Here is a 26,307-nt window from a genome sequence, read left to right as displayed (position 1 = left end):
CCAAGGGACCGTCCGCCAAAAGTTTGCACGAAGTGAAAGTACACCCCTCTCTCCACCTCCCGCCCTCCTCCTGTCCTAGGTGATGTGTGTAGGAGACTTAAAAAAAATCTTTTAAGCTAAAGAATGAAACAATTAGCTAAAACCAATTTATAAGAATTTAAGTAGAAGCCGAATTAGTCACAAGCAGGTATAAGGGCATGTTTGGTGTCTGAAAAGTGAGTCACTTTCTGGAACTTTCATGCTATTAAAGCTGATTTATTTTCCGTATACAGGCAGCAGCAGGGGAGCACCTGCGTGAGTAAAAGCCTGTGATGAAAGAGATGTTTAATATTTCTCTCGATGTTAAATGGGAGGAGGACTCACTGCGTCACCGAGTCGATGGGAAACTATTATTACTTTTATTTTGGAGCAAACATATATATATATATATATATATATATATATATATATATATATACACATATTTGCTGTCTGCAGTGGCGCGTTGTCACACGTGACTACAAAGGCAACGTGGGATTTGGAACCTGGCTATAGTGGTGGAAATCTTTCAAAGCAATACCACAATGTGGATCCACAAAATGATTTCCCCCCCCCCGTCCTGGGGAAATATTTGAAAATCTTATGAGGGATGCAACATTTGACTTGTTTCATTCATGAATGACTGATATGAACGAGACATATTTTTGAGTAATAAGGACATAGTTTGTAAGCTGATGCTTTAATTTCAATGATGGTATAGAAGTTAAACAGCAGTGCAATGCAACCTTTTTGGCTTTAAGGAGAAAAAAAAAGTCTCACTTATTCTATAGACAAACTAATTAAACAGTTATTCATGGAATAAATCTACAGATTAATCGATGGAATCATCATGTTGCCTCTTGATTTGGCAGCATCATCAAATTAGGAAAGCTTTGCCAACCTGTCAGTGAGAGTAATAAAACATAAGTAATTTATTAAATTAACAAAGATAAATTAAAGTAGGTTATTTCCCCTTTTGATTTCCTTCCACTTTTGCAAGTTTCATGAGCCAAAATAGACCAGACGAAGCTTTTAGTTTTTGGAATTCACACATAATTCGGTACATTCCCGGTTATTTATGTCTTAATTTATAGATGCAAATAAATGTAAAGAAGCAGATATTTTGTGGGGGGGAAAGACAGTAGATTCCAGCTGGCAGCCAGTCAAACATCGTAAATAACAAAATTAATCGTGTTTCTTCAGACAAATTTTCTTCTTCTTCTTGAAATGTTGCCGTCTTCCGTCAAAGTGAAAATCTTGTTAGGAAGCCTGCCTTCCTGTTTTCTTATATCTGTTTAAGACAATTTGTACTTAAGCTTTACCACAATCCGTGAACAAAGACACCGCGCTCATCATGGAAGTGGATCCCGAACCACGGCGGTTGTACTACCATAGAAAGGGGAAATGCAGGGGCCAACAACAACAGCAGCGTGACTTTACAACTGTTCACTAACTAACATTAGCAAACAGACAAAACAGGTTTTTCTTTTCTCTGAATTCTGTGCCAGACTTTTTCTTAGCAAGTCACATAACATGCAAATAAATAGATGATCTCAGTTGTGTTTGTTCAGTTTGGTTTGCAGGTGTTGATATTTCTGAGTTGTGGTCTGGTGCTGCTAGATACGCTGGCTTCCTGTTAATGAGAGGCTACTGTCTTGAGCACTCAAGAGCTACAAGATTCTGATCGGTATTTAGAGAACACACAAGAATATGTGTTTGTGAGTTCACCTCAGACCAGCTGGTGAAAAAAAAAAAAAAAACAGGAAGTGATTGTGCAGAAGAGAAACTGTTTGGCCAGATCGGCAGACTGAAAGCATGAATGCTTCCCACCCTTTGCCCCGAACTATTTTTCAACTACGAGCCAGAAAAACCCCTCGACAGTAAACAAGCTGCAGAGTTGAATCTCGTAGCTGCCTGATAAATGCGCTATTCATCTCGTTTCTGATGGCAACTCAAGATTAAACTCAAATTAAGAAAGGATTAGAGTTACAGTTTCGATAAAACTGAAAGTATAGCCGTTAATCAAGCAGTCCAACACATGGCATAATAAAAAAACAAAAACCCAGTAACAAAGTTTAGACAGGAACCTTTTACAGTCATCATATAAACACATGCGAGCGCTGTAGTTTGATCACGTGATGTTCAGACGTGTGTGCCTTGTTTACCGTCTTTAAGCTTACCCACAGTTCTGTGGTGCATCAGGAAAAGGGTCTTGACTTCCTCTCTGTGCGTTCTTAAGAGCTCGTGCTTCTTTTTTTTATTCATAAGCTTTTGCTCTTATTGTCCCTCGACTTTCTTTCTTAATGGATTGTGTAATATACGACAGAGCAAGGTGGCTTGTCAATACTATCAGGTCCCCATTTCTGTGGTTCAGAGAAAGCCGCTGTTTAACATCGGTTTTGGCTCATTTATGCAGAAATCCCCACCAGTTTCACATTCAGGTAGAAAATGAAAGTTTTCTTCTTTTTTTTCAATCCACTAGAGAAGTCTATCACCTAGGTGTGATTAAAATGTAATGCTATGTGCTGAAAAGGAGTCGTGTTTTCCAGCTGGCATAATTTAGCACATTTGGTTTTGAGTTCACCCACGTTAAAGCACTTTGTTCGCCGTCTAGTCACGATACTCAGAGCTTCTTTGCATCACTTTGACTCATAAGATTCCCCAAATGGATCTGTCTTATTCTGTTTCACAGTCTGCAGCCAAAACTCTGCTGCTGCCCTTAAAGATCATCTCACGTGAGATCAGACACAGATGAAAAGAGATTTGAATGCTACCTGTGAGTTTCAAAGACTTCTCCAGACACCCAATGTAGTTTTTGTGGAACTAAAATTGAGTAAGAGATGAGAAGAGGTTTGAAGATGAGCCCAGTTTGGTTGCAATAGTTGAGTAAAACATTTTAAATAGAAGCGTAAAGAAGAGGAAACCTTACATTAAAGGTGTTGTATTTTGTATTTTGTATATACATTTTCATTTAATTGATTTATTTAAAGGGAACAGTGCATATTAATTAACAACAGGCCACTTTTCATCTGCAATCAGTGCCAGGTCAGAGCAAAACAATAAATAAGAAAGTTAACACAACATCAGACAATGTACAGCAGTATGGTTCAGACAGCAATACGTAAAATTACAACCTGAAAATTCACAGTACAAGAAGAAAACACATAACAACAAATAAATATAAAAACACAGAGCATCAAAGATGACACATAACAGTATAAAATTAATGGTAACAGATCTGATTCCTCTTTAGCCGATTCACTTGTTACAGCAGCACAAGGCACAGGAAGAAAAGGTTAATTACAGATATATTAGAAAAATAGAAGTAGAAAAAAAGACAGAAAAAAAGCCAAAATATTATATTATGTGCAGATGGTTACTATATCTAGTAATACATTATTTTATTACTGCTGGAATTTTATTCCAAATATTATAATAATAAACATTATTTGGGGGTAGGGAATAGGTGAGAGATTCTGATTAGTAAATAACTGGACATGAATCACTTATTATAGCTTATTATAGAATATACTACAGTTTATTAGGCAGATATATAAGCAGCTCGTTCTCTTTGTCATGACAGCACTTTCTTTAAAGATAAAACATTTTGTGGTGAACTTAAAAGAAAGACAGAGGTAAAATGTAACAGTGCGCTCAGAGGTCAATGTGACATGATGTGTGTCTGCATAAATGTGATACTTATAATCTCCATATAGCAATATCATTTTCTAAATGCTGCAAGTACAAACAAAGGCAGCATAGCTCATGATAGCACTTTTTTCAGTTATTAGGAATAAAACAGGATCCAAATTGGATTGAAATAAATAAAGGTAAGCACAATAGCATCAGGAAGCTCATCTTCTTGTTCTTTGGATGCAAACATATCTATTCGGTTTAGTTTAATTTAGTATTTTTCACTTGGCTGGCCCCACCTGCAGTTTCAAGGGGGCTTTTGATGCATGTATTTCACACCCTTTGCCGTGAAATTCATGCAGTGTGTCTGAATGATCTGAAAAAGAGGAAGCGTGCTGTGAAAGGATTGGACTTAAGTTTAATCTTTGAGGGAGTGCACAGGGGATTCCAGCAAAGAGGATGAGAAACTGCTCTTGCTGACTGAAAATGTTCTGTCAGGCACTGTAGGGTGGACCCACAGACCCCAACAGACAATCGGCGTGTCATTTATAGGACAGCTGCACAGCCAGTCCGGTGCTTTGCAATTAATATAAGTCCAGAGAAGTGCTGCGTCACGGGAGAAAAACAGCAGCATTAGTAACTAAAATTAGCTTTTAGTAATTTACAGAAGTTTCATTTCCTAAATCTACAAAATGTCTTAATATAATTCCAGTGACTCAAAGAGGGGTACTGTTGAAATGCATTTATTTCTAAAAGTGTCTGATCTAATGCAACCAGTCAGATTCTACCACACTGCTCTAGATGGAAAAGCTAAACATCTTAGCTCCAAGTGGAAGAACTGGCAATGACACTGTTGTACAGACATTTGAGTCGTCTGTTTCCCAGATAATTAATCTTACTAACCGCAGCAATCACCTGATTCTTCATCTCAGCTGGTGAAAATATTTCACTCTTCCAAAAATATTCAAAAACTGAAGATGCAATGCGATTCCCATCACCTCCACCTTACTTAAACTGCAGTGCTGCTTCTCATTTTAAGCATCATATCTGCAGAACATCAGCACATAATTAGTGCTCAAGTCAGCACAACAAACTTCTAGTGTTTCACAGTTGAAATATGTTGACTTGCTTCTGTATATAGCTTTTGATTGGATTTAAAATGATGAAGTCAGCTCAGTTAAAAAATATATTACTTTCATTCATGTTTTGCATGGAATAGGAAAGCATAACTTACAAATGGTGAATTGAAATAAAATTTTGTGGGTAGTTTTGTGTTTGTTTAAAAAAAAGTGAACATAGACTGTAATGCTGGGAGGTTAAACTCCTTTCATATCACGGGTCATATATGACGCACTTTGAGATATGTTATTTAGAAAATGAAGTGCTATTACAACACAAAGATATCTGTCAACACATCTCTTTGGGCTTAAATTTTAAGAAGTAAATGTTTAAAATGACAGAAATTTATAACTTATTTATTTTGGTGTAGTAGAACTGGTCACTGGGCCATCTTTATTAGTAGGAGAAGCTGTAAAACCTATGAAAATACAATTAAAAGTGCAAATTTTCTGTTCTCTCTCACATTTACTGAAGACGTCTGAATTGGAGTCTCTGCTTTAGAGGTTTCATGTCAGTTGCTTTCCTCTCATTTGTTCAATAAGTAGAGTGAAAATGTACTTCTGAGTGATGCCAACTTCACTGAAAAATGGTTGAAGTTAATAAAAAAATATTTAATTTATAAAACTCAAAAAGGAGAAAATATCACTTAAAACATTTGAAACAAGTTTGCACAATTTAATCTGTTTGATTAATTCAGCATTCAGGTTTGTAGAGTCATGGTTTTTACAGAGGGTGCAATAAGCAAGTTCTAAAAACAATCCTTTGCACATCTCGAACATGTTTTGCTGATGAACGCGAAGTGAAAAAAAAGTCACGCTTTTCTAGATTCGTTTACATTTGCCATATTTCATCATTTATTCTAAACAATGACTCAGTGTTAAGCTTAGGCTCCCTTCCTTAAGATAATAATGCGACTAATGAAGATTAAATGTGAGATGATGTGCAGAGAGGAAAAAACAAAAGAACTTATCTGACGTGAATGCCGAATGGGTCGTCCCTTCTCTGGAAAAAGAAAAAGGAAGAACCAAAAATAACATCAAAACTTAACTCGCAATGAAAGTGGAGGAAAAAAAAGTGGAGGAGTACAGCTCAGGGCTTAAAGGGAAGGAAATAAAGCCTTACGCAGAACTGATGAATAATAAGATATGAAGATGGCTATTTCTGAACTTTGGACAAGAAAACAACACATTAAGGTCAGAGTGCAAACATAATTCACGTTGTTATTATGTGTAAGTTATTTTAGAAAGAGTCATAAAGTTACCCATGATAGGTCAGAAAGATATAATGGCATGAATTATTGTATTATTTGGTCATAAACGATTGTTTTTATACCTAAAACCTTTTTAGAACTAATAAAAAGAAAATGTTCTGATGAAAAGAAGTATATAGTGGCTCTATAATAAAAGGGTACACACATTCACCCAAAAAACAAAAGATGCCAATCTGACCCATGGAGGAGACCCATCATGGTTATAGTGCAGTGAATTTGTGGCTATAAAATCGAAGTTTCCCTCCTACAAGACTCTTTCCTTCACCCTTGACCGCTTTGTCTGCCTGCAGTCCACTTACAGTTAATCTCTCGTCAGCTGTGTAAATTCAGCTTTTCATTGCCATAGCAACCCTTTAAACATATGATTATCTTTAACGATTCAGTGCAAGCTTCAGTTTGCTGAGGCGGGCCAGAGATCAGAATATTTAAAGACTCAGACAATGCCTAACAGTGCCAGAAGGGGGCGAGCTTAAGGTAGGCTAAGGCACAACATTTGGAAGCACACTGAACACAAGTGTTTCAATCACTTCCATGGCCACACGTGTATAAAATGAAGCACCTAGGTATGCAGAATATTTTCTCAAACTGTGGAAAGGTTTAGAGATGCCCCTTCCTCTTTCAACATGACCGCCATCACTGCACAAAGCAAGGTCTATAAAGACACAGATGAGCAAGTTTGGTGGAAGAACTTGACTGGCCTGCACAGAGTCCTGACCCCAACCCGAAACAACACCTTTGAGATGAACTGGAGTCAAGGCTGCGAGCGTGGCTTTCTCATCAAACGTCAAAAATTCCTATAAAACACTCCTAAACTTTATGGAAAGCTTTGCTTATGGATTAAGAATGGCATGCCACTCAAGTTCATGTGTGTGTGTGAAGGCAGATGAGCTAATATCTTTTGGCAATATTCTGTAACATGTGTTTTGATAGAGCAGGTGTAATTACACAGAGGTAATTAGGGAAAGAATTTTGTTTATTTATTTAAAAAAAGAAAAGAAAAGCACAGGTCCACATGAAACCACTGTTGTTCCACAATTACAGATCAAACGTGTTGCTTAGTACAAGGGCATAACAACCCATCAAACAGACAGTGAGAAAAAAACACATCATACTTCTTGTGAAAGAGTTTGAACTAGACAACCTCTGATTTTAAAAACTGATGATGCAGGCTGCAAAACAAAACAGTTAAATTCAAATACATGTTCAAACAAACTGACTTTCAAGTGAATAAAAATAATGATAGCTTGTCCATTCCAGAAAAAATTAACCGGGATTTAAGAAAGCATCAAGATTTTAGCACATTTCATGCTTTTTCAATGAATGAGTCGATTCAGAGACAGAAAAAAAAAAAAAAAAAAAGCACAAACATCTGCATACAACACTGAATGATTAAAATGACCACCACAAATCATTAGAAAGCTGTCCATTGATAGTTTTCTACAACTATTGCCAGACAAATGTAATAATCTATAACTTTGGTTCAAAGTAACTTTGCACAAACCAATAAGTAAACTTAATATTGCAACAAAGTCAAATTACTCACTTAATAATTCAATAATCACCTAAACAGAACAAAATCTTTCCAAATTTCATACGAGTTTTGTTTTGCATCACATGCAAAAGAAACACAAACCTGTTTAAATGCAGCTCGCGAGTCTAAAAACGTACAAGTTTCCGAGAATCAGCTGATTAACATGCACACAAATAACAACCAAACATCCGTCAATTTCAAACAATTTTTAAATCACGTTAAGTAGAACACGTCCGCCAATTCAGAAAAACAAGTGCAAAAATATTTCCAATCTGTAATAACGTACATGCTTGACTATGAGTAATAACAAAAGTAACGTATAAATTAGTTCACAGCTGAGTTGGCAGGAAAACTTCCCTCTCTGCGGCTTGCTTGTGCAGACTGAGAGAGACAGCAAACACGATTTCTTCCATATACTGGAAATGTTTTATTTTTATTTTTAAACCACACTTGACCTTAGGAGCCGTCACACTTACAAACTTGCTTATGAATAGCTTTACAGTAAGAAAGAATCGAAACTGAATCGCTTTGGTGAGAACCCTTTGTGTAGTGAACTGCTGAGAAATGTTTATGAGATGGAAATGTTAGGAATTATTTTGACCCTAAATAGGCCAACAATAACAGAGCACCACTTTTTACTTTCCTCCGCTGACATGTAATGGCATCAGTACAAATGCCAATAAAACAAAAACTGTAAACCACAAGAAAACATGTCGCTTAACGTTTACCAGTTTCTGGCTGCTGTAGAGATCCAGCGATGTTCAGTTGAGGGAGGTAATGCACTCGGTCAGTGTAAGTAGGCAAGACGCGACTTTGTGCCCAAGCAGCGTCGACTGAACAGTACATGTTTATTGCACAATTCACAGCGCGGGTTTTAAAAAGCCATCAGTGCAATTTCATCTTTTTTTGTTTTTTCCCCCCTTCTTATCATTTGCACCTGTCTTTGTGTAAGAGGAGCAGTGATCAAAAGGCAAAAACAAAACCCATTTCACGTTTGAGCACTAATGACTCACAAATATACGATCTGATTTCACTGCACAGTTCTTCTGACATCTGCAATTTGCACCGGCAAACAGTAGGTAAAGCACCAGAGAGGTGATATTTTCTTGCACTGCTGTATGTCCTCTCGTTGCACAGGAACAACAGGTTAGTCAACGGGCCAGAGGCACACTTGCTTTGTACGGGGCACGAGAGAGAGCAGCAGCTCTGTCGACATTCATCTCCAGTTGTTGTACAAGTAGAGGCAGCCGAAGAACAGGTTGGCAGTCAGGCTTGCAAACAAAAGCCCCGGCCATATGAGACGCTTCGCAAAATCTAGAGAGAAAAGGCAAACGTGAGCCATGACCACTATCATCAAACATCCTCATCTGGTTTTACATTTTGTGTCTGCGTCACAAAAGACTCCCCCCCCCCCCCCCCCCCCCCTTTAAATCAGAACAAATAGAGAAGAAGTTACAGAAACTACAATCAAGTTCATTGAATTGATTTTAATGAAGGAAAGACCCCCAGGTAGCAGTGTGTTAGCAGTGTGTGTTAGCAGTGTTCTTAATATTCTGTCCCTCATATATGGAGTGCTGCATTAGTTCCCGTCACTTAAACTGAAATTGCTTTAAGAGGGAATCTGTTTGCAGTCACTGTAGATATCTACAGAGATCAAAAGCAGCTTCAAATGATACACGCAGACATTCTGATGTATCAGCCCAAGCAGACAGATCTTTTAAAACCCAGTTAGCCAGCAGGCATGATACAAATATTAAATTTTCTGACATAGATACATCCATCTCCCTGCAGGGTTTAAATCAAACTGCTTACCTTTTGGAGAACGTCTGCCCTCTGGACACTGAGTTGTAGTACCGACCAGGCAAGCAGATGATCCCGAGGAGCTGCTTCGCTTCTCTTCCTCTTCAATAACACTACCGTCTCTTAACAAGGAGCTCAAATCTGCAAGGCCAATCAGGTAAAATCATTAAACCACAGACCAAACCATCTAAACATGTTCACAAGTTGATTTGTTTCAATGTGTGGTGGTTTTGACCCCCCAAAAAGTTTATATTGCCACCTGGTGGTAGTTTCAGGAATAACAGACAAACAAAATAAATATTGCCACAAGTCTTCCTATAACAGTCAGCCTTATGTATACTTGCCGTTTTGACTTTGAAAGGGTGACACGTCGGGTGAAAAGCAGCCGCTGTAAACCGAAGGGGTCGGCTCAGACAGGAAATGTGATGGAGACGCAGGTGGGAACATGAGTGTGGGTTCTGGCTCTGCTGAGAAAAGCCGGAGTCTCTGGCCACCAATGTTGAGACGAGCGGGGCTGATGAGGGGACGCCGTTGTCTGGCAGAACCTGAACTGGATGTAACAGAACCAGCTACCGAAGGAGTTGGGGAGGGACCCGGGGATGATGGGCGGCTCCCAGACTTGAGCGAAAAGTAGTCTGTGCCAAAAAAGAGAGCGGTGAAAAATGTTTTCACTAAGCAACGTCTTAGTGAAAAAAGCACTGAGCTGTTGCTTACAATGAAAAACTGAACAGAGGTCACAGCATCGCCAGGACTTTCAATACCTGAAGATTGTGAATCTTTGTACTGTGAGGCTGGTCTGCTTCCACTGAACAGGTAACCAGAATCTGAAAATTAAAAAATAAATAAATAAAACCTGTAGAGTCACACTTTTCACCACAACCACAAACTGATGTTTTTACTTAAACCTGTATCAGCCATCAGCATTTCTCATAAACCTAAAACTACACAACTTCATGCTGAGGCTCAGGTTTTAGTTTATCACATTCAAAGAAAAATCAATAGTCTTCACACTAAAAATCCACAATACTAGTAAATAGTGACAAATCTGTCAGATTAAGCAGCTGCAAATGGGCCACCTACTGTAGGACCACGACTGCTCCTAAAAACATACGCTTTTCACTGCAAACACGCATTTTTTAATTTTTGGATTTGAAATAAAATAAAACAGTTGTGCCAGAGATTTCTGAAATATCCTGTTAGAAATTGTCTCCATTGCATAGTGTCTAAAAATAATGTATATTTATGCAAACACTTCAGCATAAACGACCTAAATGACCTCTTGGTAAGAAATGCAGATACTTTAGATACGTTTGTGTCTGTAAACAGAGGCAATATTTCAGGTGATATTCCATAAAAACGGAGCTACGTAATTCTAAACCTCATGAGCATGCCAAGTGCTACAGTGTAACTAACTGTACAAACAAATAATTCCAAATAGTAAACCCAACCTACACCTGAAGCTACTTGATTAATTTGCACAAATGTGTCGGTTCCCTTTGCTGAAATGTTCCTTTTTAGCCGTTAGACCACAGATAAACGTCAACAAGCCATTAGAAGGATTACACAGAAATATCTGTCAGCATGAGCACAAACTGAAAGGGAAAACATCCCGCGCTACCTGTCCTGGTGAGGGAGGGCATGGTGCCGAGGCACAGGGCTCTGTTGAGACGCCCGGGCAGAGAGGAGGGGGAAGCCTTGCGCTCGTGACGACCGTGGTGGCGGTTGATGAGCTGGGAGAGGTTAGGGGGTGGAGTGGGGATGAAAGTGTCCGCCACATCTGTGGAGCTCAAAGGAGGGACTGTGGAGCTTCCTGCAAGGTATCTGCAACACAAGAGCAACGGAATGGTCTACTACCTGAAATTAAAGTTGTAACACAGCAGCAAAAACATACAAATACTTAACATACAGAATGTCTAACATAATACTTCTCAGGAGGGGAAATTGGGTACTGATAGAGCAAATTGTGTAAACACAATAAAGAATTTTACCTGCTTACTACCAATTAAACATATGCTGATTTAAAGACCAAGTACGAGAAGAAAACAGGGGACAAACTTAGAAATGAGCTGCTCTGACAACCCCTTAATGTCAGCACTAATGGAGGCAGGCTACGACAAGGCTCTCGCTGAAACGCTGCAGCAGCTGTGTGACAGCACGCAGCAGCTGACACACACACTCATGGGTCCCACGCAGAGCAGCGACATAAAGCTTCTTTGTATAATCAGGTCACTTCTGATTATTTCCACTGCCTCCAAAGTTGAGTAACAAAGTTATTATTTTACAGACTGGAAAGAGACATTCAGAAGGAGACAGGATGCTGGTGGAAAAACAAACAGAAGACATTTCCTTTTATCAGTTGTTTATTATATTCCATGTACAGCAAGCATTACCACAAAGCCTCCTAAATGGAGCCCATCATTAAAAGCAAGATACCCAAATGAACCATTTAAGCACCCAAAACGCAAAGTGTTTCATCGAGCATGTTGCAGGAAACCTTTTAGCAGGGATGGAGCTCCTTTCTGAGGCTGTTACAGAATATATAAACACATCGTCGGTGATCAAACTGTGATAAACTGTAAAAAAAGTATCAAGCATTAGCATAACAATGGGTCCTTTTTTTTTTTTTTTTAAAGTATCAAGTGTTTCTCCAACAGACGCTACTAAAATATTTAGATAAACATACTTGGGATAAATAGTAACAGTAGTATAATAATGAAGTACAATAATTTGTCACATATAGTAGCTTAAACCTACAGCTAACAGTTTGAACATAGTGCTAGACACTTGGCACAAAGAAGTCTACAGTCATACAGCTCATCAGGGAGAAACAGGAGTTCTCCAAAAAAAATAAAAAAATAAAGTAGAAATACTCAAACCAGACATTATGCAAATATCATTTAAAAAACATGCAAACTGTGGCTTAAAAGCAAACAAACTTTTGGATAGAGTATGTAAAACTTTGGCAGAAACAACACATTTTAAAGCTGTACCTTACAAACCAAAAGGTAAAAATACAATTACTCAGATATCTTTTTCTCTTACCCTTAGTACACACGATGGGTCCAAATACAGGGTGTAGCAAGACGAATCATTCACTTTCAAAAGGATTTATTTATTTATTTGTTCATTGTTTTAAACATTGGACATAAAAGCTTGAAGTAAATTTTAAACTCCATGGCTGAATATAAAAGGTTTTACATACAATGTGTTCCTCAATGTGTCCCCCTCTGGACGCATTGCACATGTCCAAACGATAGTCAAACTTGTCCCATGTTTTTGTGAGCATGTCTGGGGCCACTGCAGCTACTGGTGCTACCAGCGACCGCATTAAAACCGACAACCCTCGTCTTTTTAACGGTATGCGTTTTGGCCGTTATCCGTGAACGGCTGCAGGATTAAAGCGCCTTTGAATTCGGAATGGTTCTTTTGATACACCCTGTATGTCACACAACTCTAACCAATACAGCTAGTTTTGTTCTGTGATGAACGTTACTTTTGAGTTTAAGATGCAGTTTGTCACATGCGGAAGTTTAAAAAAAGCCTTCAAGTCATTAGCAATTAATGTCACAGTATAAACAGCCAGTATGACTTTTTTTTTTAAAAACTGTGGCACTATACAGCATTGCGTTGTGCTTTTTTGATGTTTATCAGGTGTGAAAAGTCACACAGGTTCAAAACTTGATCAATCATCTACTATCTTAGACTCAAAGCATGTGAAGTCTACTACACCACAGGCGATGGTTTGAGAACAGAAATCTCTCGACAGAACAGCGCAACAGTTTAAACCCACAGTTACAACACTACAAAACGGAAAACAAAACTTTGTAACACCTTATCACACTAGAGTAAAATAAATACCCCCTACATCCAACACAATCCAACAAAAGTAAAACAAAACTATGAAACTCAAATAAACAAGTTAGATGAAATGTTAGCACGTGCACTTAATACGGTCATTAGTGTTTATCACATATCAACTTGTTAAAATACTGGCAAAGGTAGCATTAGTTATAATGGAAGCTAATACAGTTGTGAGTGCTATAAGGTCGTCATTTTAGCTGTAAATCGCCTCATTTGAAGTTTGCGCAGGACAATTTAGGATTAATCCTGAGAAAAAACTCCAAGATGTTGCTGAGTGGAGCGCTTAATGTTCTGAAAAAAAAGCACCAATTAAAAATGAAAAGAAAAAAAAAAGGCCACCAGGAACTGATGCTTACACAAGATACCTCGAATGCTGAAACAAGCCAAGTACCTGTCAGGTAGTCACCTACAGGCTATTTTGAACTTGAGTTTTGAGCCCAAAGCTAAAAGCATCAAAATATGACACAAAGAAGTACACATAAATACTCTCCAAAACCTTTGAACACTTTGCATGTGCAGATCTTTATCATGCTGCACCATCAGAGAGGCCACTGACGGGCTCTGATCATTCCTCAATGTCACAAAGAGCCCAAACATACAGCCGGATACACTTTGTTAGACACACCTGTTCAACGGTCTGGGTATTTCAGAAACTGCTAATATACTGGAATTTTCCGAAATGACCATCTCTAGGGTTTACAGAGAATGGTGTGAAAAGAGAAAATGCCCAGTGAGCGCCAGGTCTCTGGGTGAAAAAGCTTTGTTGGACTCCAGAAATCAGAGATGAACAACCATAATGCTTCAAGCTGATAGGAAGGCAGCAGTGACTAAAACAACAATTTGTTACAACCAAGGTATAAGAAGAGCATCTCTAAATGCAAAACCCATTGAACCTTGAAGCAGATGGGCTACAGCATCTCTGATCTCCGTCAGCTAAGAACCGTAAACTGAAGCTACGATTCACATGGGCTCACTTTTTTTAGTACCTACTTGACCAGTATTCCAAGCGACCAGGGTTCTGAGGCGATTTGAAAATGTGATGTCAACAGACTGCATACCATTGATTAGCTAGTCAGTGGTGTCACATGATGAGTCATGAGAGCATCTCCTTCACTAAATTCAAAACCGCCATTTTTGAAACCCAAAAACATGGGAAACAGCTGCAAAGAAACAACACCGTGGTCCCAGAGTCTGACGAAAAGCCACAGGCCAAGCAGGTATCACATTGCCTCGACGTCCACCTTTGTTATGTCGCATTTAAATGATGTCATGGGATGTTCCACCGCATTGCTATAACGACCTCACCCATATTAGCTGGTACTCTTTAGTAATGGAAAACAAGTCGTGCCGAGTTGAGGAGGAAGTAATGGAAAAAGGCCTAATACTAAATGTGTTTATGATCTGCATGTTTGATTTGGCCAAGATTTTATGCTGGATGTCAATCCCTTTATGACCACAGTGCCGCCATCTTAACGGACCATGTCACAAAGTTCAAATAACCTCAAACTTGTTTCTTGAACATGACGGCGAGTTCACTGCACTCAAATCACCTCTGCAGTCACCAGATCTCAATCCAGTAGAGCACCTTTGGGATGAGGTGAAACGGGAGATTGTGTGATGTTATCATATCACTATGGACCAAAATCTCTGAGGAAAGTTTCCAGCACCTCTTAAATCTGTTTTGAAGAATTAACATGGTTCTGAAGGCAAAAGGGGGTCCAACTGGTACTAGCAAGCTGTAAGTAATGAAGTGACCAGTAAGAGTAACTAAAACTCAAGACAATGCAAGGAGCCCTGCTGATGAACGAATAAGCACCGGAGAGCACTGATTTCAATACTGGACTCAGTGTTAAGTGAGACAAGTAACAAAGGGAATCTACAGAAGAACTGATACAAGTTCTCAAAGAAGCTTTAAAAAAAACAAACAACCTATCTGCCAAGTACACTGAAAAACTTCGTGCTACTGTCTCAAGGTGAACTAATGCCATTGCAAGGCCAAATATTGGCCAATTCTGCATGATACTGTTCAAAGAAAATGTGTATTTGCAAAGATTGCTTACAGTCAAGATCATGCAACTTTAGATGAATACTGAATGTTCTAAAAGTAAATCAAAAGGGTACAAGGTCACAACAATAATGGAGACAGGAGAAAAACTGCAGAATTTGGGAATAACAAACTCGGGCAGCTAAATACTTAAACCGGTCCATTGTAAAATAAATAAATAAATGAATAAATAAATAAACTACAATAGTAAATGTCGATTAAAATTTGCAGATTTTGCAGGCATGCAAATTTTCTGTCAGCTAACATCACTACACATCATGCTCCACGTCACCTCCTAGTGCTGTCAAAGACACGAGGTAAAGACACCGGAACAGGCTGCATTAGAAAATATCCAATGCCAATAAAATTTGTAGGTGATGCGAAGCGATAGAGAAAGAGTGTGATTACGCAAATACCACATCTTATGTGTGGTATAAAGTGTTTACACAAATTAGTATTTCATGCAGTGAGTTGTAGTTAGAAACCCCACAGCTTTAACAGTGTTAAACAAGTACATTCAAAACACCTTCAAACAGTCTAGTAAAGTGTAAAGTAGCTAAAACCTAAAATGTTAACAACCCAATATACTGGTTGCAAAAATGAGCTTATTTAAACATCATTTTGTTCACATATATGGTGCAGTAATAAAGATGCTAAATAACTAATCAGTCAATTGAATAGAGAACACTAATAGTTTGAAATGTCAGAAGGTCCTGTAAAGTTTACTTGTTAACCTTCTTAGGACTTTATAACTGATAATAATTAGAGTGAGCTTATAAATAATACCTTTATGACATTTATGATTACTGAAATGTTTCCTCATTGCTTCTCTCAGTGAATAGATAAAAAACAATGACAATAACAATTATTCAAAGCAGAAGAACAAAGCACTACCATGAGGTAACAATATTATCTGATGCAAAATTGTTTTAACTGCCAAAAATTGATGCATCAAGCACTTGCTCAGCACATGACTGTGTGGCTGAAGGTGGGGTTTGGTAAGGAGAAGGGACTAGCTTCAGGCTGTGTGCCATATCTGGAGATTATCATTCAGATGTCAAAACATCACAGTCATTCTCACACAGAGCTGGAAGATTGAAGGTTTAAAACGGACAGTGACAGAAAAGAAATGACAACATTAAAAATACACCAATAACACTTGTTAGATTGATGCTTTTTGATCCGATGCTTGTGAATGGAAAGCATTCATGGAAAGACATGTTTTTGTATAATCCACGGTTTCAAATACAATGTGAACATTACTGCTCAGGTTCTGACCTTCGGTATCTGGCTCTCCGTGCGCCCAGCGGTTTACGAGTTGCCACGGCAGCAGCAAAGCTGACGAGGCAACAGAGGGAGATGCCAACAAGCTTCGTCGTGTACATCCAGCTCAAGGCATCAGTCATGTAGCTCTCAGCCATGTAGAGGCACAGGATGAAGAACCACAGGACAGAGGCTACAGCATCAATTCTCCTCAACCTGAAATGCAGCAAGATTTGTTTTTTTGTTTTAATTAAACTGGGAACTACGAACACCCCACCCAAAGGGAAACAAAATGGTGGCTGCTTACCTTGCAGCTCCTGCTAAGAAGATACCAGTGAGACAAGTTAACAGGCCAACAGAGACTACAGCCAGCTGGTTGTCCTTCCCATGCTGCCACGCAAGCTCGGCATTTTCTATGGCCTTATCTGGGATCAGCTCCAGCAGACTCTGCCACACAGGCAACACTCTGCTGCTGTTATCAGTGGGGGCAGACTCATTGTGGACTTGAGGCTTTGGAGGAGCAACCCCACCACTTAATGTCTGCGAGCCATCAGGTGACGAAGGCTGGTCTGGCAATTCACAGAAAATTGTGGCAGCAAGGAAAGCACATATTAGGAAGGCAAGGGCCCGCAAGAGTACGACTCCCATGGGAGAGGACAGGGACTGGGCACTCTGCAGGAGGAAAAAACAAACAAACAAACAAACAAACAAACAAAACAGGCCCTTATTGTGACATTTTCACAGCATATTGAGATTAATAGCATACAATGTCAACATAGTGTTAATAAAGTCTACAACAGGGGTCTGAATGCCAATTAAACAAATTGAAAGCACTGTTAGCTATAGTTCAGTGTTTTACCAAGAAACGGGTAACAGGACTGCACCACATTAATGAATCACTAGTGTGAATAGGAAAGTCAAAGTTTTATCCGTTCCATTAAAGCCACAGCAGTGGTTAAATATCATTCACTCGTATCCTCACACAACCTGAAATCAGACATGACGTCTAACGTCACAGATCACACTGGCGCAGAAGCGGAAACAATTCATTAATCACTTTAAATGCTGAAAAGTAGGACTTGATTGTGTCAAAGCGCTAATCCTTATCAGCAGACCCATGAAAATAAGAAACCTGTGGATCGCTTCACTGTTTGAACACTTGACTATTTTGTTTGAGTAGGTCAAAGAGGATCCGAATGCACATTAAACAGCTACTGATAAGGCATTATGTCATTAGGTGTAACGACAAAAAGCAAAAGGCTGAAAGTTTCCCTCTTACATTTCAAGATTAACAAATTATGTTAAACATGAAAAAGCAACAAGATGGTATCACAGAAAAAAAGTTAAAATTAAGGCAGTTTCCTTCTTGTCTCAGCTAAAATGATCATGTTATTTGGTAACTGGCTAAAGGTCAAACACCCTGCATGCTACAGCATTTGGTGATTTGGTGTCTTTTATGTGTGATTTTTTTTATTAAATAATTCACAATATTTGCCTGACTGGGTGAGATCCGGGACTCTGGGTTGCACTGACCTTTACAAAGCCCATGTCTGACTCCCGGGTGCGCCGCAGCTGATTATTAAGAAGCACCGTACGAAGCTGGCGGTTCTGATATTTAATGTAGTACTCCACTGCTGTCTGACATGGCCTGCATAACTTATAAGTCTGCTCCAGGTGATGCTTGTAGGCTTCAATTTCCTCATCGTAGTTCTCCTACAGGAGAAAGAAAGAAACGGCATTTGGTGTTATTTTTCAGAACAGCATGTTGGGCAATATTATGTGACAGAAACAAAATACATACATCATCCCTCGGGATATACGAGGCTAACTGTTTGATCTTTGCAGACTGGTTGTTATTACACTTCCGACAAAGCAGCATCTGACAGTTGACCCACTGCAGAGTCTTAGGTGTCTCCGATGAAGGAAGGCTTCCAGATATGCCATGATTTAGATGCTCCATGTACTGAGCAGGAATGGGCTTGTTGTAGTCCCCATTCTAAAAACACAGACAGTTTAAAAAATGTATATGCGTTAGAGAAAAAGAATGACCACAGTTAACAAACAAGTTTTTAAAAAACTGTTACATAGTGTATAATACTTACCTCCTGGAAGCCATTGTACTGGTCGCAATTGGGGCAATCCCAGCAGTTCCTGTTCCCATAGGGCACAACTGTGTTCTGATTACAGAACCAGCAGTTAACACTTGCATGGGTGGGCTTCTTTCTGTAAACAACAAGCGACAAGGTAAATCCAGCGTGTTATTCATGGCAACCGCTGCTGTTCAGTTATGCAAAAATACTTAACCCAGCCTGAGACATCTGAATATGGCCACTGTACTGATGTCACGTGATATTATAAATACTAACTGTAAACATCAAACAGGGTTAGCTAAAGCTGGACTCACAAAACTGCAAAGCATCAAGTTAGTTAGCGGAACAGCTGCTCTTAAAGTGAGCGCCCGGGCTAGCGTAAATACACCAATCACTCCAGAGGAGCAATAGGAGCGGGACAGGAAGCACTATTTCTTTAATATCACAATTAAAAATCAACTGGTGTGCTTCTTTTATTCCACACACATTAACTTGTGCTAGCGTGAATGTAGCGTTAGCTACAAACACACCGCCGCGGTGCCAGAAGTCGGAGAAGTTACCTTGTGGCAATTTTATATATGAGCGCTCCGCCGGCGACAAACGCCGTAGCTCCGACTCCGCTGTACATCAATTCAGGGTATTCCAGCAAAAGCTTGCTAAGCGTCTCCATCTTTTTTCGCAAAAATATTAAACGTAGTGTTTTAAGATCGCAAAACACGGCGCGAGCGCGCACGCGGCAAACGATTCCTTTTGTTCACGCCCCTGTAACGGAAACGGAAAGTACGTAAACACCTGGACGCGTTCCAATAGGGTTCATTAAATCCTTGCTGTCCACTCTAACGCTTACGATGCTGCTTTTCATTTGTGCAAAATAACACATTTTGGTGGCGGTGTTTATTAAAGTAAACCAAATTAAACGTGAAAGAAACCAAGCATGTTTTTCCTCGACAGTAAGTAAAAAGCTGTGCAGAGGATAAATACTATGATAGTGTTGGAATGCAGGACAGGGTATTAACCCAGATTAAAAAGCCTCTTCGGGACATAAAACTTTATTAACTGTTATTATTATTGGAACAGGAACAGCTGTCGCACTTTAAAATTCCTTTAATGTTAAAGCATTAATCTGTCTTTCATTAGTGGTATAAAAAACCGCTTCCGAACTTGTCTTAGAAATATCAGGTTTTCCTATATTTCCTCAGTATCAAAGTACTTCTGCTTGTAAAAGTTTCAATCACTTTACACAAGTAAAAACCTTCAATACTTAGAAACAGTTTAAATAAAGCATACAGGTCTATTAAATATTACAGCTACTATCCATTTTAAAACCATTTTAAAAGCATTTTCAGGTAGCCTCGCTTAAAATGTATGAAGTGTTCTACAATAATAATAATACTATTCATCATCATCATCATCATCATCATTAATAAATGAAAAATAATGATAATAAACAGGAGAGGGTGAAGTTTCTGATGCAAAAATAACTTTATTTGAACAAACGTGATGTATTTTACATCAAACAAACATTCACAATCGAGTGAGAAAACGGGTCAGTGCTTCAATGTCATTCATCTTTTATAGCAGCTCACACATTTGGATAAATCCGGAGAAAACAAATAAATAACGTTACAGCAAACGTACAGGCCTATTCAAAATTATATACCAATATAAAAAAAGAGAAAAAAAGAACAAATGTTTGCTTATTTGTAAGCCTATAACCCGCAGTAAAAAAATTACAAAAATAAAAATGCAAACCTCAAACCTCAGACTTGAAGTAAAATGACATGGTATACGGTAGACCTGCCGACTGTAATTTTTACAAAAAAAAAAAAAAAAACTTTATAAAAACTGTACAAAATCTATACAAACAAAATCGTCAACAGCATTATTTAATAACAGTCATGTGAAACTACCAAACTAAACCCAGTACCTGACAAACCAGTGACAGCCGAACTGAAATGGTGAAAGAGGCGAACTCAGATGTGAACTTGCCATCAAAGCACAGAATAACTCAAAAGTCCTACTGGTCCATTAAATAAGCCAGGGCTGGGTCCGCTGGCCTGCCGTAGGAGGTGAACTGCTGGTAGCTGCAAGCCACGGAAACGGTGCCTCCATCCGGGCTCATCGGTTGGGTCACCCCGCCGTAAGGATACCCGTTGTGGGGGACCAGCACGGGCGGGTGGCGGTGGTAAGCTCCGTAGTGAGGATGGTGAAAGTGGGGAGGAGGGGTGCAGTAGGAGGTCATGGAGGTGCCCGGGACACGCTGCGGCTGTGTCCCGTGATGACCGGAGCTGACGGATAACCTGTAGGCTGGGTCGAGCCGGGCTGGCACACGCTCCAGGAGCTGCTCACGTAAGGCTGCAGGTAGAGCGACTCAGAGTACTCCACGGGATTCCCGCCCAGGTAAGGCACACTCGGGGGTCTGTAGGGTCTCCGCACCCTCCTCCGCCGTCGGTAGTTTCCCTTCTCAAACATGTCCTTAAATGCGGGGTCCAGCATCCAGTAGTTGCCCTTTCTGTCCCCTCCGCTGTCCCTGGGCACCTTGACGAAGCACTCGTTGAGAGACAAATTGTGCCTTATGCTGTTTTGCCAGCCTTTCTTGTTCCTCTCGTAGTAGGGGAACTTGGACACTATATACTGATAGATCCCGCTCAGAGTCTGTCTCTTGTTCTCGCTGTCCTTGATGGCCATGGCGATGAGAGCCACGTATGAATACGGCGGTTTCTCTAGCTCCTGCGCACCTTTAGGCTCACAAGGGGGCGAGTTTGAGCCGATGTCCAGAATCTGCGCACCTTGGCCGCCGGGGGACTTCTCCTCTGCATCCATGACTCAGGTAAGCTGTCGGTTTGTTTGTGGGTCCGGCTGGGACTGCTATCTGCCCGGTAAGCAAGGCAGCTCTATGATTGTGTCTGCAGGTGCACACGGATACATACACACACTCCTCCCACAGGTACCGCGCAGCTGTTGTTGCCAGCTTTGATCTCACCGGGTTTCTCACACTGTTTATGCCATTGTGTGTGAAACCGTGGAGGTTGTTTAGGTTGAAGCAGGGGTCAAGAGACTGTGTGTTAACTGCAGTCAAAAATATTCCCCCCCTTTGAAGCAGGGCGATCAAAGACTTATTTAGGAGTACTGAGTTTATGTGAGTGACAAGTAATGTTCTAACACACAGCAATCCTAAAATCTTATCTACATCTGATCTCCACGACCTTAGGAAAGGCAACAGGTGGGAAAAACATATGTAATATTAAACTGCAGATTTGATCTTCCCTAAACTAACAACCCAAGAAAGCTGTTTATATATGACAATTTGCTAAAAGCAATGCTCTTCATATAGTTTTAACATTTTATTTTAAGGTGTGGAAGACGTCAAAGCATGCTGTGAAATATCACACATGTGCACCCACATTTATGCCAAAATGTACCAATAAAATAAGTCTTAGCAGCAGCACAAACGTGCACACATTTGCATTGATCTATAATCTGTTACAGGCAGCTGCCTTTTTACAGTTTTACACATTGTTTCAGCTCTGAGACACGTGGTGGTTGGGGTTTTCCAGCTCCTAATGTTGCTACAGGCACAGAGGTACTAGCAGCACAGGTATCAGAGCTCAGCATACCACCCACATACAGTGAGGCATGAACAGCAGGCCTGTCTGTCCGCTGAGGACAGTAGATAATGATCACCTGCTCTCACCAGACAGTCTGTCTCCCCTGAACTGATAGGGAAACACTGATCTCAATAGGAGAGCAACCAGTGGAAAGAAAACTAGTATGTGTTTGCAGAGGATTTGAGGGTATTTGAGTTGGCTTCTGTTGTTACTGTAAATCTATTAATATTTAATGAATGGTGCTTTCACCATTATATTTGTTTAATAAAGTTAAGTACACTCCTCATATGATATTTTGATTATTTATACTGTCTAAAATGTGCTTTTAACTCTCATAGTGCATATAAACACGACACATCTGAAGTTTTCTATTAAAAGTTATGAAAATATGTGTTACACTGAGCGACACTGAACGACATTTTGCACCACTAGATAGTTTGCCTGTATGTGATCGAATATGAGTGCAATCGATTATTAGTCAGTTAATCAATTAATACTTTACTTGGAAAATGTTAAATAGGTGCAGTGGTTTGTGCCTTTACTGCAGTGGCAGTGACTTTGGGATAATTTCCGGGCTGAAATATGAGGTCGATGTCGATCAGAGGCTTTCCAGATAGTACTGCACGGTGCATCAAAATCTGACTTTTCTTCATTTATATTTTCATCAGTTTTGACATGACCCCCAAAACCACTGACAGAGCCTCCACCCTGTTTTAAAGATGCCTTTAGACACTTGCTGTTGTACCTCTCTCCTGACCTCCAGGTGTTTGCTAGGCCTTTTTTTTAAGCTGTTAAGGACATGACTTTCAGATACTGTTAATCTGCTGTAGATAGTTTTTTTTTTAGGCCTGCCACTGGAGAACTATTGCTTAAAAAATTACAACAGTCTGGATCCCCAGAAGCAAAATATAAAAAAATGATGGGTAGTTCAAGTCCTTCATACTGTACATCAAACTTTACAGAAATAATTCTGTCAAATCTATGTACAAAATATTTGCCAAATAAATTGCAAGTGTTGATTGTTTACCTAATAACATACCCAAAAACTTTTACATGTTTAAAGATGTAAAATATGGTCAAAATCTTCCCCACTGTTTCCGTATTCACATAAATAATGCCTAGAAATAGTTTTTGGAGGTAAAAAAAAAAAAAAAAGGTAATACAATTACAATTAGCACTACTACTACCACTTCCATTAATAATAATAATAATAATAATAATTATAATAATAATATGTGTGAGTTCTTGAGTTATGATCATGTGTTTTGTGTGGTCATAATGAATTTGATGTTTAACCACTAATTTCTAACTCACCAGCCAAACACATGAACTTCTTGCAATTCAGGAAAAATCAGCTTGGAATATTCTACACCGTTATCAGTTTTTCTCCATTTTTCCCACACCTGGAAGTAATGTTTTTCAGATGCATTCTCAGTGTTGGAAATACTCCTTGTGTTTTAGGCAAGGTAGCTGGATGGATATATTGCGGAGGAGATAGCAGGCATGACTCACAAGGAGTGAATAAACCAGAATGTTAGCTGCTTGCTGCTCAGTTTGAACGTAGATTTAATCTGACATCACACAGACTTTCATTATTGCATACGCCGTCTTCAGAGACGTGTAGAAAAATTTAGGGCTGTGTGAAAATAGTTCAATCATATATTTTTTGACAAAATTAAAGAAATCCCCCAAAGGCAATTCTGAGGTGTTGACAGAATGGAGTTATGGAAAACATAATTATTGTGCCCAGGGCAGAGATGTAAAAACGACAAAGGGAAATTAGATTGCCTACTGTGCATTTTCTTAGAGAAAAAGATAGATTTACTTCCCGATGTTACATGAGCGAAGACAGGCGCCAGGCTAAACACAATCTGTGTACCTGAAACTATCTGAGACTAAAGAAGAATGCAAGAAAACTGCCAAAAACAAAGATCATGAACACTACTCTCAGTTCTGACCCAGAACAATAACAAAGGCAAAAATGGTTTAAGCCTGCACCAGAGAACTGCAACCATGTTTGCAAGTGTTAAACAGCCTTCAGATATAAAGTAGTATGCTTAAGTTGACTTTAAAATGAGATTGTTGCAGTCCGTTCCAACCGTAATTCTTCATTTAAAGCAACAAGTGTTGGTGTTTCACAATAGTTTATGATCCCTGTGCAGAGTACTTTCACTTTTTCACAATTCAGCTCTCTGAAAGATACAAATAGATATTAAGAGTTTGTTGGGGTATTAGATAACGTCTTGCTGTAAGCCAATTCAGCAACTTTTAATATGATGACTTTCTAATAAACAATAAATACATACATCAGTCAACAAAGTAGTAACAGCTATAAAAACATACACATGTAATAAATAATACTATCATTAATGTACCATTCACGTACGGGTGCGGAAGCATTACTTTAGGATGGAAAGCAACTAAGCAGATTTAATGAAGTGCAAAAGAAATTTTTTAAATTTTTTTATTATTATGTTTTCCTACGGTCTATTTATTTCATCTAACCCACGACAGAATTTCTTTAAATATGTGAGAAATGAAATCGAGGATGAACTGGTTTGAATTTAGTGGTAATAGATGAAGGTCACTGTGACCACCATGAAACACATTTCCGTTCTACGTGCAGCATGGTGGTGTAGTAGTTAGCACTGTTGCCTGAACGCAAGAAGGTCCTGGGTTCAAATCTACTAACTGTCTGGGGTTTTTCTGTGGGGAGTTTCCATGTTCTCTCCAGGAACTCCAGCTTTTTCCCACAGTTAGCGTGAGTTAAACTCTAAATTGACTCCAGATATGAACGTGTGCAATGGTGGCACTTAGTACTCTTGCCCTGTGGGATTGGTTCAAGCTATGTGCTGCTAATTATGTCCAAATTCCACACGAATGTCTAATAGGATAAAGTGACTAGCTATATTCCAAAGGCAAATTTAATTGTGACATAATAATTTTAGGAACAGAAGGACAGACGGATTATATTTCACATTTGGCTGGATGTATGGCCCTTCCCAAAGCCTCAGCGTCACTTCTGTTTAAAATTTGCCTAAAAGCAGAGTCCGTGCCAACAAACCAACTAATTTAAATCAACTCTACCAATTATTTCAAGAAGAATAGTCAAACATCAAGCGAGCATTATACGAGAAGCTTGTTGATGGGTGCCAAAAGTTTCATAGTCAATGTGTAATTTACTAAGGAACATTTAACCCAGTATTAGTATACTTTTGATCCTGTGTGGATTAGAGAAAATCCAAAATAAATTCAAAACCTTTTCACCCAGTTCTTGTGTTCTAAAGTCACTAAAGTTGTATTATGTACAATCTTTCCACTCTCATAAAAGAAGCGTTCAATTAAATTATTAAAACCTACAAATCACTATAAAATTCATGCCCATGATGACTGTCTGAAAACTTCTGACCTGTAACTGTATATGAGTCCAGACCAATATGGATGTAAACTGTAATTTGATTGATTAGTCTGTAAGCTTACTGAGAGGAGTTAAAGTTTTGTAATATAAAAAAGATGCATATTTTAACAATCTGAGAAAAGCTGGTCTTTCTCATTTGTGCTTGAAATTTCTTTCCTGGAGATCAGCAATGCAACAATAAAGAAAAGCCAAAGTCAAAGCAGTAAAGTGGTCGGAGCACTTTTGCATCGAAGCATTGCTCTGTAGAATGCTTCTGCCTGCACCGGTTTTTGGCAAGCTACTGTACCAGCAGCCAGGACAAGCACTTGAAAGAAAAACAGAGACTTTTCACCTTGCTACAATCAGGAACTCCCCTGCAGTCATACCATGAATACCTTTTATGCATAGACAGTGGCTACAGAGCTGCACTAGTCCAGAAAACCAAACTCTCATAACAGATCAGGTGGCTCAACACCTTTCCTCCTGTTCTTCCTGCATGCTGACATGGGTATAAAGATTGATTGACACATGGTACAACGCTGTACGTGCTAAGAGGCTAAAAAAGGTCTGAACCTGCTCAGGTTTGTGAAACACGATACTCTGAAGTTTATAAGTGAGATGAGTGATGTTCAGTTACCCACGTTTTCCCACCACTACACTTCTCATGCTGCCA

The 26,307-nt window shown here is 39.2% G+C and overlaps 2 protein-coding genes across 2 annotated transcripts; both read right to left on the bottom strand.

The window, feature by feature from the left end:
* Positions 1-6,992: 6,992 nt before the first annotated feature.
* On the bottom strand, positions 6,993-19,414 carry tmem201 (transmembrane protein 201). Its single transcript, XM_003444908.4, has 11 exons — positions 19,190-19,414; positions 18,642-18,762; positions 18,341-18,535; positions 18,073-18,252; positions 16,847-17,211; positions 16,555-16,755; positions 10,990-11,192; positions 10,133-10,195; positions 9,716-10,006; positions 9,384-9,512; positions 6,993-8,885 (listed from the first exon to the last, which is right to left on the bottom strand). The coding sequence occupies exons 1-11, from the start codon at positions 19,297-19,299 to the stop codon at positions 8,788-8,790; spliced, it is 1,956 nt and encodes a 651-aa protein (XP_003444956.1). The 5' UTR covers positions 19,300-19,414; the 3' UTR covers positions 6,993-8,787.
* A 678-nt stretch (positions 19,415-20,092) lies between these two features.
* foxl2l (forkhead box L2-like) lies at positions 20,093-21,576 on the bottom strand. Its single transcript, XM_005478201.4, is given in 2 exon segments — positions 20,093-20,885; positions 20,888-21,576. Coding segments are annotated over 2 exon segments (804 nt in total). The 5' UTR covers positions 21,453-21,576; the 3' UTR covers positions 20,093-20,646.
* Between the last annotated feature and the right edge of the window lie 4,731 nt (positions 21,577-26,307).

The sequence above is a fragment of the Oreochromis niloticus genome, linkage group LG20, assembly GCF_001858045.2.
Source record: "Oreochromis niloticus isolate F11D_XX linkage group LG20, O_niloticus_UMD_NMBU, whole genome shotgun sequence".
NCBI classification, from domain to species: domain Eukaryota; kingdom Metazoa; phylum Chordata; class Actinopteri; order Cichliformes; family Cichlidae; genus Oreochromis; species Oreochromis niloticus.
This window is presented reverse-complemented; position numbering and strand designations above follow the sequence as displayed.

What these genes read in the sequence shown, in the direction of transcription:
- tmem201 (XM_003444908.4), bottom strand. Translation starts at nt 19,299, where the DNA reads ATGGAGACGCTTAGCAAGCTTTTGCTGGAATACCCTGAATTGATGTAC. An exon ending in AGTACAATGGCTTCCAGGAG is followed by an intron (nt 18,536 to 18,641) that starts GTAAGTATTATA and finishes CTGTGTTTTTAG; the next exon opens with AATGGGGACTACAACAAGCC. An exon ending in CGGAGAGCCAGATACCGAAG is followed by an intron (nt 11,193 to 16,554) that starts GTCAGAACCTGA and finishes CTTGTGTTGCAG; the next exon opens with ATACCTTGCAGGAAGCTCCA.